Source organism: Heteronotia binoei, chromosome 8 (assembly GCF_032191835.1).
Source record: "Heteronotia binoei isolate CCM8104 ecotype False Entrance Well chromosome 8, APGP_CSIRO_Hbin_v1, whole genome shotgun sequence".
Classification (NCBI taxonomy): Eukaryota; Metazoa; Chordata; class Lepidosauria; order Squamata; family Gekkonidae; genus Heteronotia; species Heteronotia binoei.
Genome location: NC_083230.1, coordinates 70540771 through 70557742, shown reverse-complemented (window position 1 = coordinate 70557742; position 16972 = coordinate 70540771). Strand labels below are relative to the sequence as shown.

Genomic DNA, 16972 nt, shown 5'->3' with positions numbered 1-16972 from the left:
TGTGCTTTGCATGCAACGAATAGCCATAATATCTGTGCATATATGCCAACACATATTCCCTGGGATAAATCCGATTAACATGGACAGGTACTGAAGATTCACTGGCTCTTTTAAAAAAATTGTGGTTAGGCACTAAAATTATTCAACTTTCAGTCTGCTCCCCACATCTCCATATGTTAAATCTTTAAAGGTGAGGATGAGAGTAAACGCCATTATTTATAGTCTGCTTTTCTTACTTTGACTCAAGGTACCTTACAACATAGTGAGTCAATACAATCGACAGGATGGAACTTTCAATGAACAATGCAATATGAATTAGGGTTGTCAAACCAACCAAAAGTCTAAAAATAATACTGAAGCAAAGCATGAGTATTAATATGTAAGCATTCTATAAAAAAATGTCAACCAAAAAACCCAACCAAACCCCTGCTATAATCTGTATAGTAGTATATTATGCTTCAGAAACTATCACAAGTCAGTCCAGTAAGGGCTAAGAAACAAGACAGAGATGTTAGAATATTACAGTTTAAGTGAAGAAGACAAATTGCTTTGAGGGCTGTCTGAAAAGTACTATATATTTTTTGGCAAACAGTGACTTTATTTTAAATAAAAATAAGCAAGTGGAGAAGAACCTACAGCAAGCTGGGGATAAGAGGAAGACTCATGCAGTGATTCATGGTACCATAATACATGAGATTATTTGATTTTCCCTCTATCAAATGTCAGAAGACATGTTAAAAAAATCCACTTGACACTATATACTTGATCCAGTTCATAGCTAATGGAAGCTTGTAACTCCTTGCAGTAAGAAGGCCTCCAGAGTAGAAGAGCAAGCACATACAAATCCACCCACTAGCTAGACGACTGAGAGCTGCTAAGGGTTTGTGTTTTCTTGGCTCTGGTAGTTATGTACAAGGCAAATCGGCTAGGGACGATTCTTGGAAAACACTTTGTAAAGTATTTCTATGTCCCCTTTTTACAATGCTGAAAAGTTAACTGGAGAAGAGCCCCAACTCAGTGGAACAATATATTTTGCGAGTAGAGGACCCAAGTTTAACTGTGAATATTTCCTCTTAAAAGGATCTCACATGGCACAGCTGGGAAAGATATGTGAGAATCACTCCCTGCTGCTAATCCAATTAAGACAGGACTGGACTAGATGGACTAATTATCTGACTTGGTTTACAGCAACAGAACAAAGTTTGAGTTCAGCTGCACTTTTAAGACCATCAAAGCTTAATTCTGGATAATCCTCACAAAAAGGACCCAAAACATGACCACACAATTCAAATACAACCAACACCTACGTCCTTTCTTCTTTTTCTTCTTCTTCTTTTTCTTTCCGGCTGCACCATCACCATCACCTTCTCCATCTACAGAAGACAAAACACAGAGAAACAATAAGGCAGCAGAGCTAGTACAGCTAGACATACTTCTAGTGTTATAAAAGAAAAAAATGCAGTTACCACTGGGTTGGCTAACAGCTACACTCAAAGCTGTATCATTGCAGCCTGACCAACCTCACTCAAACTGCATGCTATAAGAGCATCTCACTATATAGGGCTTTCTTGCAGAAGTCTAACTGGATGAGGGGGACACTTCAAACTTTTAGTGCTACTTTGCTCTGTAACTATAGCACACCAAGTTGTGCCAACAGGACTATTAAGCTGTGATGCTGTCCTGCTCACTTTCTGAAGAAAATATTCTGGATTGCAGAGCTATGTACCTGCAGCATGAAATGTGAATGGTGCTGTTATTGAAGTGCCATTGTGTGGCCTCTGGGAAGGCTGAGTCTTTTGAACCACTTGTTATGAGTACACACACAAAGTGGATGATGCCACTCAAAGTAGTACTAGGGATAGGCATGGACCTAGTCACAAACCTACATTCATTACAAAAATCACCTCAGTTTGTGAGCCAAGGGTCATGTGATTGCACCTGCAATTAACCTCCATGGTTTTTACGGAGGTTCATGAGGCAGACACACTGGTGTTGATCAATTAATTGTTGTCAAAGCAACAGGGGGGTGAACTTCTGCCCTTCTGCAGCTCTGGAAAAACCAACAGTGGCCCTGCAAACATCAAACAAAAGTGGCCCTTGTGTGAAAGAGCCTGGGTCAGGGATGGCAGGAGGTGAGGGAGAGGTGGAAGAGGGCTGTGCTCTGGAGGCAGTGGCACAGGGGAGAGAGGAAGCAGAGATCTGAGGCTCAAGAAAGAAAGGGGAAGGCAATCTCTTTTTCATAGAAGCAGCAGAAACTTTAGAAAACTGGCCCCTGGGGCAATCAGAGGAAGGGTCAGAAGTAAGGCCAGGCCAAAAAGGGCGGCCCAGATGTCAAGGATTGCAGGGCTGGTACGAAAAAGGGGGAGGACTATCTCCTTTTGATAGAAGCAGCAGGAGTTATGGGAAATGCCTGTGGGGCAGCCAGAGGGAGGCCAGCAGATGAGGCCACGTCAAAAAGGACTCCAGGAGGCCCAGAAATCAAGGATCACAGGGTCAGAAGGAAAAAGGGGAGCAATATCCTTTTGACAGAAGCAGTGGGAGTTCTGGGAAATTGGCCTGTGGGGCAGTCAAAGATAGGCCAGGACAAAAAGGGGGACCCCAGGACATCCGGAAGTTAAGAATCACAGGATCAGAAGGAAAGAAGGTAGACTATCTTTCTTTGAAAGAACAGAAGAATCAGCTGGAGACTTGCTGCTAGTTTGGCGCCTCTAGCCCATGGGGGAGACGTTCTACCACATCAGAAACCTCATGAAATAAACTGGTTCGGTAAGTGGGAAGGTTTGTGGCTTCTGAAATCCCACAAACCATGAACCAGGATAAACGTCCATTTTCCCAGTCCACACTCACCCTTTGTAGTAACTAAGGATCCCGAACCTTCAGATGCATGCTCTTAAATAAATGTTTCTTTGTCTTACAATTCACTAAGAAGTCCCTATATATGACAAATTAAGGCAAAGTTTGAGGTCCACAACTCTAATTTTCTCTGAAATCCTACCGATTTCAATAAGGCCATAGTGGTTCTACACAGTAGTCATGAACAGTGTTCCTTCTAAGCTGAGTTAGCGTGAGCTAGCGCATGGATTTTTAGCCTCGAGCTTACACATTTTTGTCTTGGCTCAGGAATGATGACCCCAGAGCACAATAATTTATGCAGCAGCTCACAACTTTAATGCCAGCAGCTTACAAAGTAGAATTTTTGCTCACACAGCTTAGAGGGAACATTGGTCATGAGCCCACTAGGTTCTGGATTTTGCTGTGTGTGCATGCAGTATTCAGGCTTAATTTTGGCAGCATGTTTAAGAAATGTCACAAACTATGGAAATGAGTAGGCAGACCATATATGTACACACTGCCAATTCAAGCTTCATGGAAAACTACCTTTTGTAACTATAATTCAAACGATATCTTTTTATTCTAGTTTTCAGACCAAATGCAAGCAACTGTAAATTTAAACACACCCCACCACTCTGACCAACTCACAAACCACAGGAGTGATGTGTAATTTGAGCCACAATGTTCCTCATAATGTTAAAAGTATTTTATTACATGTATGTTCCCTTCATACAATGCACAGTTCCAAGACAAACTGCTTTCATGCTTTACACAGGGTTACATTCAGAGTCAGAGTAGAGCATTCTATTCCATACTACTTACACTTTCCTATAAAGATGTAAGAATATTTTTTGTTTCATTTTTCTCTGATTCTCCTGGCATGCCCAGGTGCTTGTACTAAAGCCACCTATTGGAAAGTGGGAGTTCTTATGTAGGAGTTTTTATTATGTTCGGTATATAAAATATGTAAAGACTTATTTTTACATATAAAATTATTTATATTTAGTAATGCACTTTTAAACCCAGTGGATGTAGCTTAAAGTCCCTGAGTTTATTAATGTGCAATATTAAAAATTGTTTTATATATTATTTATACACACACAGAAATAAAAACTTCCACTTTCCAAGTCTAGGTGGCCTGAGTGCAAGCACCTGGACATGACAGGAGAACAAATGTAAACATGAAACAAATATGATTTTTACATCTTTGTAGGAAAATATTAAGCACTATGGACTAGAATGCATAAGAACATAAGAGAAGCCATGTTGGATCAGGCCAATGGCCCATCCAGTCCAACACTCTGTTTCAAAGTGGCCAATATACGTGTGTGTGTGTATATATATATTCACACACACATATATATACACATACATATACACACACACACATATATATATACTGTGGCTAATAGCCACTGATGGACCTCTGCTCCATATTTTTATCAAATCCCCTCTTAAAGCTGCCTATGCTTGTAGCCGCCACCTCCTGTGGCAGTGAATTTCACATGTTAATCACCCTTTGGGTGGAGAAGTACTTTTATCCGTTTTAACCTGACTGCTCAGCAATTTCATTGCACTACTCTGACATGAAGCTAGATGAAAACTACATGTATGATGTAATTACCAAATCCACATTAGAGTTGCCCTGGTTAGTACTTGGATGGAAGATCACCAAACAAGTCCAAGGTTGCTACACAGAGGCAGACAATAGCAAACAACTCTTGTCTTGAAAACCCTGGCTGTGATTTTATGGCAGTTTCCACCACCAATGAAGTTCAGGCTGCAAAAGGGTGAATCATAAATTGTTTAATATTGCCACTGGTTGTTCTGACCATATGCATATTTCTTTCTTCCCTTCTCAATACATACATTCTGAAAAGGTTAAGACAAGTTCACTGGGGCAATAGAAAGAAGATCTATGAACAGATGAGGTACTTGCTAAGCAAGTACCCCATGTTTCTCAACTGAGAACGGGAAAAGAAAAAGAAGCAACAAAGATAAAGGGCGATTCTACATTCATGTTTGAGCCTGATTTTCCGAGAACTGAAACCACCTTATAGAAATCCAGATTTTTAAAGCATTCACATTGTTTCTCTCATTTGCTACAGTTCTTGTCTATGGCGGTTGTTTTGACGTGTTTCATCCACAAGGTAGTACTATTGCTCTCAGAGTAATCACTACGAGCCTCTATAGCTCACGTGGAAATCATAGGGTTGCATGTTCAATCCCCACTTCCCACCGACTTCAGGAGGCTGAAGTTGGTTCCTTATTCGCAGTTCCTTATTCATTCCTTTTTTGTTACTTATTCGTGAATTCAACCAAAAACACTGAAGAGAGTTTGAAAGCTCTGAACCCCAAAATAAAGTCTGAACCCCCTTATATCATACACCCCCTTGTTCAGGGGACTCTACCCTTCAAGAAGATATATGCTGCCTCATGGTCCAATGAGCGGTTCTTGTGCCAGCTGCTGCAGAGCAAGGTGTCCCCAGGAAACTCAAAGAGGCAGACACTGGGGCCAGACTGTACCCCACAACAATGTTTGGACCACCCCAAGTGACACATGCCTACGCTCAGGACACTGTCCCCTGCAAGAAGATACGCAGTGCTGCCCGGTCCAAACACTGCTTCTGGCACCATAAGCTTCCATTTGGAGTGCCACCAAGAAGCTTGTATTTCAAAGTAGAGTTGAATAAGGAACTATTTTGATTGATTGCCCTCTACACCCAAAAGAGCAATTTGGACCGCCACATGCCATACACCACCACGTTCAGGGAATACCACAATTAAGAGTTCCAAATAGGGTTCCCAACTCTGGGGTAGGAAACTCCTGGACATATATCATACATCCCCTTGTTCAGGGGACTCTACCCTTCAAGAAGATATGTGCTGCCTCATGGTCCAATGAGCGGTTCTTGTGTTCCCAACTCTGGGGTGGGAAACTCCTGGAGATTTGGGGGTGAAGCCAGGGGAGGGTTCAGGAAAGGGCAAGCAGGATGAATAGTTTTATACATGAGGCACCTCAGCAGGGTATAATGCCATACAGTTCAGCCTCCAACATCTTTGGAGATCTGTTGTTAATTCTGTAAGATTTATAGGTCCCACATTTTCTCTAGGGGGACTGATCTCTGCAGTCTGGCCTTCCTCTGCAGAGTATTCTTTGGTGGTCTCCCATCCAAATACCAGCCTAGTTTACCCTCCAATATCTGACAAGATTGGGCTATACACTATAACATTCCACATCCCCCATAGTAGGACCTATACTAAAACATCCCCCCATGCTATACCATGCCACTTTCTATACCATCCAAACTAGCCATCAATGTTTTCACTTGCTCAGGCATCACAAAAAATTGTTTGAAAAGTTGTGTCGCCTAGCACCTGGAGATTCCCATGAAAAGGTAGAGATGACCTAAGAGAGTGCTGTGGAAAGGACAGTTGGTCAGATTACAGGAGGCAAGAACAACAGAGGACCAGGTGGGAGTGGCAGGCAAAGGGTCAGGGCTAAAAACGCACCCAGCATACTTTTGACTCCAAGGCCCCTGAACTGTCCTGTCCGGAGTGGTTTGGGGTTTAAAGCATGGCCTTAAACTAATGTGGGTCAAGTAGCTGCAGGCTACACAGCCTAGAACCGGCTAAGAAAGAGGCTGGCAGTGGAAGGGCTCCCCAAGGGTTTTTGCAGGTTCCCCACTTACACATCAGTCAGTTTGTTTGCATTCCACAAGACCTGGTGCAGTCAACCAACAATAGAACAGAGATGTCATATTAAAAGGAATAACTGGAACAGTTTATGCACTACTCCACATAGCCAGTCACATCTATTCAGACTAGTGGTGGTTGTCGCAGGGTTTCTAACAAATTTTCTAGGCTGGCTTGCCCCAGCTCTTGTAAGCTTTTTTTTTTCTCTCATCAATCACAATTTAGGGTCCTCTGTTTAAACTCAGATCTAACAAGTCGGAATGACACCCAGATTTATGGTATTTCACACGTAGAAGTTGAATCTGCCTTTTTTCACCCTCCACTGTGGTTCCCTCCCTCATTTCCTTGAGGCTTGCAGATATCAGACATGCACGTTTTGCGTCTCTCAGAAATGTGATGTTTATATGTGGCCATTACATCAAGCAAGTTTGGCCACCACTTCTCCACACCAATCAGAAGCCATGCAATAAAGCTGGCTTACCGCTTCAGAGAATAATATTCCAATAAATGTTTGGTGTGTGTTTCGGGGGGGGGGGGTGTAAATTAATTGGAATTTAACACAATTCACCCTCCCCAACACCTATTTTCAGCATTGGAAATGTTCAATTTTATTTGAATATTAAATGTGGCAAAGTGAGATCTCAAGCTTCCAACATTAATTTGTAACAAAAAAACAAATGTAGTTCCCATTAGTCTAAAGACATCCCAATAGTGGATGTAATGAAAAAAATAAGATTGTCCATAGGAAACAATGGGAAAGGCTGGATTGTCCATGAGATATATTGGGAGAGAAGATTGTCAATTGAATTGCATGGGTTCCATTGAAATACATTGAAACACAGAAATGGCTTAAAAAAAATGAGATAGATTCAACAGGAAAGTCAACACACAACACACAACCTGAGCAAAGCAGGAGTCAGTTTGCACCTTTAAGACCAACAAAGATCTATTCAGAACATAAGCTTTCATGTGTTTAGAGCAGACTTCAGCAGACAAAAAAATTATGTGGTTTTCTACGTGGGTATTTGGAATGCATGCACATTGCCTCCTCCTAAGCAGGCAAAGTTATCTTCGCAGTAGTACTTTTTCACTGGAATATTAAATGTGGCACTGCAAGATCTCAATGGGCTGCCGTTAAGGTAGCAGGAACATCAAGCTGCAAAGTAATGCAAAAAAAGCAGGAATTGACTGCCCCTCCACAACCCTTTAAGTAAGTTGTTCCCTCTTCTCCCGCACGTCCAAAAACCATCACTGCAGGATTATTTTCGAAATTCAAATGAAGTGTGTAAGAGAAGTAATGAATCGTCAACTATTTAGTTACCACTTCTCACATGTCATGACCTTTAGATTTGCAACCTAATCCTCATTTTTGGAAAATAATATAACACGTTACATTGTGTTGTGGGTGCTGAATAACGGCACATTATTCATTTATGATATGATCTCCCTCCCAAAAAAAACCCAGTCCCAGTGGCTGAGATTCATCCCTGTACCCTTGCAATACAGTAACATAGGATGGCAACCCACCCTCCACCATGGCAATTCCATCCTTTCTTCCTCCCTCCATACCTCCCTTCCCCCATTTCTTCCTTCATTAATTCCCTCCCTAGTGGATCATGAACATCTGATTTTCATTTTTTTGATAACTCAAACAGTGACAGTTCTGGCTCGCTGCTATAAAGTATTTTACATTCATATGTAAACATTACATTCATATGCTCTCAAACATCTGCAGTGTATTCTATGTGGCTCTTAGTTAAGCAAGGTTTGCCAACCCTAGAGTGTAGCCTAGAGTGTCTGAACATATGCATACAAAGTGTGCAACCCACACCCCACTTGATAAGTAGTGTGTGTAAAAATGCAATAATAAAGGTGTATTATTACATCCCCCCCCCAAAAAAAAACCCCAGTGATATCCTGAAGTAATTCACAGCACACAACAGCCATGAAAGTAAGTTGGTGGGTTACCGCCTCAGGGAACGCAAGTATTCAAGATTGCTTTTTGGGTGTGTTGACAAGAGCTAATTTGCCATGTCTGTGCATTGCATCCTCCTAAAACATTTTTTTAAGCATTTTAAAAAGTTTCATTTGATTATTAAGTGTAGCAATGTGAGATCTCCATGTGCAGCACAAAATTAAAGCTTTAAAGAAATGCAAAACAAAAAGTTAATTGTTCACCCATCATCAGCCTAAGGTTACTGTCCTGAGAGCCCCTCTCTTCCTTCCTTCCTCCCCCCTCACCACTCCTGTCTCTCAAACATCTGTTGTTCATGTTCATTTGCTTTGAAATGTTTGAATTTCATGTCTTTAGCCTCTAAAACATATGCTGCTTGTTATATGTTCCGCTTAGGTTAAGCAAGTTTGGGATCCAATGATGCAGAGTTTATAGCGTCTGCTTATGGGTCCTTCTGCAGCATATGCGTGCCAAATTTACAAGACACAGAGAATCAGGCCAATAATTTGAAGGGTGGTTTAATCTGTGCCAGCTCAGATGTTTTACCATCTGGTATGACCCATTCAAAATGGACCCATGGCCCATTTTGCAGCCTTGTTCTACTCACCCATGTGGACATGCTCATGTGGCCACATCAACAGTTTTGAAACGTATGCTCAGCAATATTAAACATAGGCTGTTTATTATATGTTCCGGTTAGGTTAAGCAAGTTTGGGATCCAATGGTGCAGAGTTTATAGTGTCTGCTTATGTGTCCTTCTACAGCATATGCATGCCAAATTTACAAGTTGCTTGAAACCATGGAGGTGGGGAGAGGGGCAGGTTTTCCAGAGAATACTGTTCTGCTTGAAAAGAGTTCCTTTGAACAGTCTTGAGAAATGATCATTTATTGCTTTATGACCCTTTAATTGCAGAGGGATTTGTTTACTTTATAAAAACAAAACAGGCCAACTTCATACCTTAAGTATTCAACCATGATTGGAATATCTGTCTCCCTCCATCCTCCAATATTCACAGACAGGTATATCTCAAATAAACCTTCACTGGTCTAAAAGGCACCACTGGACTCTATAATCTGCTTTCTCTTGGAAGTCCCCACTACTCCATTTGCCAGACTGGAGAAAACATTTGTCTCTTTAAATCTCTTACAAACAGATAGGTGGCAGCTCGGAGAAGATTTTGCATTTAAATGTTGCTTTATCCCCTCATTCCATGTCTACTTGCCTTCCTTTCTTCTTATTTTAATGCTTCGCACCCTCTCTTCCCCCCTCCCGCCATCGCTTTGTTGAAGCTTTAAAAAACTCTGATATGCACGTTTTGCTGCTCTCAGAAATCTGATGTTTATTCTATGTGGCTCTTACATTGAGCAAGTTTGGCCACAACTTATCTACATCAAGCAAAAACCATGTAAGAAAGCTGGGTTACCGCCTCTGAGAATGTAAATATTCCAAAATGTTTTTGGTGTGCGTGTGTGTGTGTGTGGGGGGGGGGGGGTTTGATAACAGGTGATTTGGAATTTCCAGGACCGTTGTCCTCCTCAACTGCTATTTTCAGCATTGGAAATGATCCTTTATATTTAAATATTAAATGTGGCACCGTAAGATCTCCAGTTTCCCCGCTTTAATTTAGCAGGAAATATAAAGAAATATAAAACACACCATTAATTGATAACATTAAACAGTAGAGAAAGGGAATACACACACTTTCCACTGGCAGTGCCAGAGGCTGGCAAACCACCTTTTCCCCTTTAAATCCAGTGCCAGAGGCTGGCAGACTATCTTTCCTCCCTGACAACCCAGCCCTAGAGGCTGGAAAACTACTTTTCCCCCTGGCAATCCAGTCCTGGAGGCTAGCAAACTACCTTCCCATCTTAAAAGCTGGAGAACTGGAGAACAGAATTGGTGAGTAGCTGGCTGTAGAATGAGAGGCACTTTCAAAGCTCACAGCAGAAGGAACGACAAGAAACACGTCACATAGGAGCCACCAACAGCAAATGTTGCTGAAAACGCCACCTGTTGGTGGTAATGAAGAAAAGCAACAAAAAGAAGTAAAGGCATCTACACTCATGCATTAGATGGGGAGCAAACAGGAAAACTCCACTTAAGAAGTGGTCAGGAGAAACACCGTGCTGGAAATGGCTTCACTGCCAATCCAGGATTTTAAGTGTAAATGATAGCCAAAACATCGGAGCAAGACAGAAGTAAGGCCAGTTTGTAATGTAGATGGTCAAATCTGAAAGCTCAGCATTACTGGATCTTTTGCCCAGTGTAAAATCGCCCAAAGAAGGCTGCTTGGCAACAAATGGCAGCACCCTCCAAGTAGCCCTAGCTAGTCAAGGAGCCAGCAATTCTCAATTAATGGCTTACACAAAGTGGTGGTTTTTTAAAAAAAAAATCAGAATTTTAGATCATTCACGCTTGGAAACAGTATTTTTAAGTGATACAGAATTCTTAAGGCAAAACACTACAATTTAAATATAATTATTTTTGTAACTAAAGTAAAGAGTTCAAACATTAAACATTCTCATTTTGCAGTTTTATAAAATATATTCTAAAAAACCCATGTTACAAATATTTCAGCTGATCTTGACACATTCTGAAACAAGATTTTTGCTCTTTAAATACCCAATGCTACATTCATTTTAGTGAATGAAAACTGTATCACACCACTTTTGCCCTTGGCTGTGCTTAGTCCACCCCTGCCCTCAAAAAATTCTGGCTGATTCACACAGATTTGGAATACTTTCAGCTAGCCACTGCAGACTCTGGCAAACTCAGTTCTGTAGCTCTTGCTATTCACTTATTATGTGTTCCCCCCTGCAGTACTGCTGGTGAATTTGCCAACCAGCAAGCCAAACTATTTGGGCTGCCATGTCCTTGAAAACTGCTGTAAACATCCCATAATTCTGCCATAGTTATTTTCACCATTTCTGATTAAGATACAATAGGAAGTAAGTTCCATTTGACTAAGACGGACATTTCTAGGTAATCATTCTTAAACAGACTATAAATCTCTCTGTCACATCACTTTGGGAACCAAGAGAAAGGCTCTTGTTTTTGTCAAGTAATGCAGTCACCTATGAAGCACATCAGCCTCAGAATTTAAGGGTGTGGGGTTTTTTTAAAACACAGTCTCACTTGAATTAATTTGCTGCTCTTACTCTTAGCCAGCACAATCCTATGCACCATTTTGTGGGAGGGATTTACTTCTGAATTGGCCTATTATGCCTTCAACAATGGACTGGAGAGAAAGAAATAAAATAAAATCCACAAGCACTTTCTGCCACAGCAGATGCAAGGAGCAGCAGTGAAGTATATGGGCTGACTGAGTAGTTCCTGCAGGCAAGCAACAGGCACTCAGCAGCCCAAGCTATAAACTGAAGCATCTCCTTCCATTTACCCATTTTTGCTCATGATGATGGTCCCTGAGATCATTCTCTCATTCTAAGCATGCCCCTTTTTTGTGTCTTTCCCTCTGGTTTCTCACAAAGACAAGAAAGACAGCAACATGCTGGCTGTTTAAACCTTTAAAGCAGGGATGGGGAACCTTTTTTCTGCCAAGGGCCATTTGGATATTTATAACATCATTCATGGGCCATACAAAATTATCAACTGAAAAAAACAGTGCTCTGCAGAGGGAGAATGTTTCAGGCTGGCAAAATTAATCCAAATAATTGTTCTTCTATTTGAAGTCATGTGGAGAGAGCCTAATTTGGCACATACACAACCGGCCCGCCGCCCTAGGCAAATGCCTAGGTCCAGAGCTTTTTTTTTTTAAGAAAAAGCCCAGCAGGAACTCATTAGCATATTAGGTCACACACTCATTAGCATATTAGGCCACACCATCTGGGATAATAAAGTACAAATTGAACTGGTGGTAGCTGGCTCCCACCCCCCATCCCTCCCTTCATGTGGAAACTGCAGCTGCTCCCAGCAGACCTTTAAGGGCACCCACATACCTCAGCAGCAGTTCTTCACAATGCCCACCACTCAGCTTCCGGGGAAGGGGGGGGGAATAAAGAGAAATAAAGAAATGGGAGGAAGAAATGGGAAGAAAGGGAAATAAAGAAATGGGGGGAATGAAAGGAAATGAAGGGAAATAAAGAAATTTAGGGGGGAAATGGAAAGAAAGGGAAATAAAGAAATGGGAAGAATAATAAAAGGGAAATGAAGAAAGGGAAATAAAGAAATGGGGGGAAGAAATAGATGAGGAGGAAACTTACCAGAACTGTGACAGTGAATTTCCAGGCCAGCAGAGATCCTGGTCAGCCAGCCAGCCAGGCCCCAGGGAGGTCACTGTGCAGCACAGCTGGGCCCTCAAACCCTGCCGGCCAACCAGACCCCGGGGAGGCCGCAGCACAGCATGGCTGGGTCCCACAATCCTCGTTTGGCCCAGCAATCCTTGAGGGCTACACCAAGTAAAAAGCCCTCAGATGTTCCCCACCCCTTTAAAGCAATGCATAAAGGAAAACTGCATGTATGTTTGAATTGCTGTTGAGTTGCCTCTGACTCTTGGCAACCCTATGAATCAATGTCCTCCAAAACATTCTATCATCAACAGCCTTGCTCAGATATTGCAAATTAAGGGCCATGTGGCCTCCTTTGCTGAGTTGATCCACTTCATGTTGGGCCTTCCTCTTTTCCTGCTGCTTTCAACTTTTCCTAGCATTACTGTATTTTTCAGTGACTCTTATCTTCTCCTATACTTATTGTTTAATCCTTTAAATCAGGGGTCCCCAACCCCCAGGCCATGGACCAGTACCAGTCCATGGCCTGTTAGCAACTGGGCCATGAGTTGTATAATTATTTCATTATATATTATAATGTAATAATAATACATTGGATTTACATGCTGCCTTCCACTCCGAATTTCAGAGTCTCAGAGTGGCTCACAATCTCCTTTATCTTCTTCCCCCACAACAGACACCCTGTGAGGTGGGTGGGGCTGAGAGCCCTTTCAAGGACAACTCTGTGAGAGCTATGGCTGACCCAAGGCTATTCCAGCAGCTGCAAGTGGAGAAATGGGGAATCAAACCCGGTTCTCCCAGACAAGAGTCCACACACTTAACCATCACACCAAACTATTAGAAATAACGTGCACAATTGTATCATCCCAAAACCATCCCGCACCCCGGTCTCTGGAAAAATTGTCTTCCACAAAACTGGTCCCTGGTGCCAAAAAGGTTGGGGACCGCTTCTTTAAATTTGTGCTATTTTAATCCTTACTAACAATCTAAAAATGATCATCACTAAAGAAATGTAACTGATATTTCAGGTCCTCCTATATTATTTCTAAAGACCCAAAAAGGCACATACTCTGCACTCAGTTTGTAAAGTTCTTTCTGAATATGAACAGCTGTAACTTTTAAACATGTGTTTCAGATAATGACTGATGCAGCATTATGAATGCTAATAAAACAGACTCAGTAACTGGATTAGCCGGATTGTCACATATGATGATCAATATTAATTTGACTCTCTACTGCTGTTCCTAAATAGGGTTCCTAACAGCCTGCAGAAAGAACTGCCCTGCCCAGTTAATAGAGGCTTAATGGGATGTTATTTACCAGGTGATGTTATTTACTTCAACTGCTTATTTCTAAACATTAAGCCTCTAAAGAGACCAACTGCTGGAAACCCTATTCTTAAATAAGAAACTCAATATACAACATAACCAGTCCACAATAGCAACCAGAGCGATGTAGGTAAATCTCATGTAAGGTTCTTATGTGTAAAAAAAATGACAATAATTCATGAGTGGTGCTGCATTCTTTCACAGAAATATAATATTACTTTATTGTTCTGCTCTCCAAAGAATCATTTGACATTAGACAGACTATTACAAATCAATTTTCTGTTACTTAAAGCATGATGACTCTTTCCAAGTAAGCACGCAAAACTACGCATTGGGCAATTTTGTCTAGATTCCAGTAAGTAAAATATACTTGCCTTCATCATCCTCATCTTTTTCCTTTTCTTCCAGTGATTGTTTATCCAACTGCTTTGTAGCTTCATCAAGAGTTGCATCCAACTCTCTTTCAGTTTCCTGTTGCCCTGTTTGCAAAATAAGCAGGTGGTTCAAAGAATCATGGTACTCACACACAAACACAAAGATTTCCCAGTGTAAATTCCTGCTTATCTCTAAAGACTCCACAATGTGCCAACACTCCACAGTGTGCCAATGACACTGACAAGTAAAATACAAGGTACATCTAACAATTTTCTTTTAATTTTCTTAGCTACCCATCTTTTCTCAGGTCCCTTAGCTACTCCAACTCATTAAATAAAATATTTCAAACAGCCTCACAAATCTTAATCTCTTCCATACTCTTTAGTGCAGATACAGAGTGTTTATCTGATTTAAATGCATTTCCCCACATTGCATAATAAACCATATTCCACTTTTTAACCGACTTCCACACTCTTACATCTTTATAAAAACAACAATTAGCAAAAACATGTATGGAGTACTGTACTACGATTTCTTCCTAATCGACCACATATTTCTCTCCTCACAGGGCGATCACATGCCCCATTTTGAAAACTTCTACCGTATAAAATGACTCTGCATATGGTTTTCGCTCATACCCCTCTCCGCTCACACAAAAAGCATTATAACTTTATCAAGTTTAATCGCCGCAACGACAGCAGCACCCCAGCCCCGCAACCAAGAAGCCCCAGTAAGATATTCTTTCCCTTCGCCCCGACACAATTCAGCCTTCTACAAATGCCCCACATTCTAATGCAGCAGTCCCAAGGATTACCACTTCCCACTCCCACCACTCTCCCCCAACTTTCTGAATTCCCCCAAACTTTATCAGCATCGGCAACTGGCCACCCCGATATTCCCGGAGAAGACCGTCAGAGCCAACGAAGGCATTTTCACGCCAACAAGCAGGATAAACACCAATCCAGCCTAGACCCCTCCACTTGCGGGCACCGGACTCCTCCCCACCTTTCCCCTCTCCTCAGCAACCAGCACTGTCAGCTAAGCGCCTGCTCCTTTTGCGCGGTTGTTCTCGCGGCTTCCCTCGGTCGGGCGCCTTGCCGCCAGCGGCCTCTCCTCATCCCTCGCTATGCCTCTTCCCTGAGCCCTGCCCGTACCCGCTCCTTTGCCCTTCTTCTTCTTCTTGCGCTTCTTTTTCGCCCCTTCATCAGTGCCGGGCCCTACAGCGCCTTCCCTCTCGTCGGGATCCAAAAGCAACTCTCCATTCAGGTGCTGGTTCTCCTCCGCGGGGCTGCCGTCTTGCTCCACACCCGCCATGTTGCAGCGCCCGCCGTCACTCCCACGACAGCCACGGCAGGCGGACCGACGAAACAAGCTCCGCCGCTCGAGCCCGACCTACTCTATGGCGCAACACAAAGCATGCTGGGAAAGGTGGAGGACTGGACGCCGGGAGGGAGGGGGCAAGGGCGAGCACGTGCGGCAAAGAAAAGCGCGCGAGGATAGCGCGGAAGGTGAAGAAGCTTAGGTTTGCTTGTATTGTTAGGGTCTTTTCATGCAGTAAGTTAAAAAAAAAAAAAACTAGTAGTAAAGCTGTACACGGAATGTACACTCAGGTAGCATTTAGAGAGATCCATTTTGGATTATTCTTTGGGGTTGCCAGCTTCACCTAAGGAAATTCCTGGGAGTTTGGAGGTAAAACTGGGAAAGGCCCACAGCATCGTTTAGAGTTCACCCTTCAAAGCAAACATTTCCTCCTGGGGAACTGATCTCTGTAGTTTGGTCATCAGATATAATTCTGGGAGATCTCCAGGAACCATCTGGAGGTCAGCAGCCCTATGCCTTGGCAAGCTGTTTCTCTTTGTGCAAGAAATTGTGCTCATAAGGGAGTATTCAAATACAGGATTTCCAACACACTTGAAGTGATATGTTCAAGTGGGAGGGGGGAAGCTCACTTTGGTTTTGTCAAAGATATACACTGATTCAGTCCCCATTATCTGGCGTCCTGCCACAACTACCTTGTGAATTAGGTTAAACTGAAAAGTTGTGAGTGATGCCCAAGGTTACCCAGTGATAGGCTGGCAGCCAACAGGAGACTTAACAGTTGAGTGGGTGCCCTTGCTCATGATGCCATAATGACATCACTTCTGGAGTGCCAGAAATGATGTTATTGTGTTATTGCATGGCCATTGGCTGGGGCTGATGGAAGTTGTAGGCAAAAAACATCTAGAGAGCTACTGTTGGCCACCCCTGGCCTACACAAAAGGTGATGGAAACAGCCAATGGGAAGTGGGAAGTCTCCCACTATAGCTGGGCATCCCCATCCAGATAGTTTCCACTGCAGACTGAAGATTCCAGCCTGATTGTCCCAAGTCTTAGTCCAGTACTCCAGTGCTTGTTTTCAATATTAATCTAACAGGATTAATGCTCAACTGTATGCCTACACACAAAATTTCCTATTGCAATGTTGCTAGAAAATGAAAAACAGATTTTCTGTTTTCTATTGTAAAACAGATTTTTCTGAACATGTCACGCAATCTAGCCTCTT

General features: G+C 42.3%; 1 protein-coding gene across 1 annotated transcript in view; it reads right to left on the bottom strand.

The window, feature by feature from the left end:
* Window positions 1-15918, bottom strand: part of METAP2 (methionyl aminopeptidase 2) — a 29285-nt gene extending 13367 nt beyond the window's left edge. The window contains exons 1-3 of the mRNA XM_060245217.1: window positions 15585-15918; window positions 14430-14534; window positions 1308-1373 (exon numbers count right to left, since the gene is read on the bottom strand). Coding sequence (XP_060101200.1) covers window positions 1308-1373; window positions 14430-14534; window positions 15585-15744 — 331 coding nt within the window. The 5' untranslated portion in view covers window positions 15745-15918. The remainder of the gene's footprint in view (window positions 1-1307; window positions 1374-14429; window positions 14535-15584) is intronic.
* Window positions 15919-16972: the final 1054 nt, after the last annotated feature.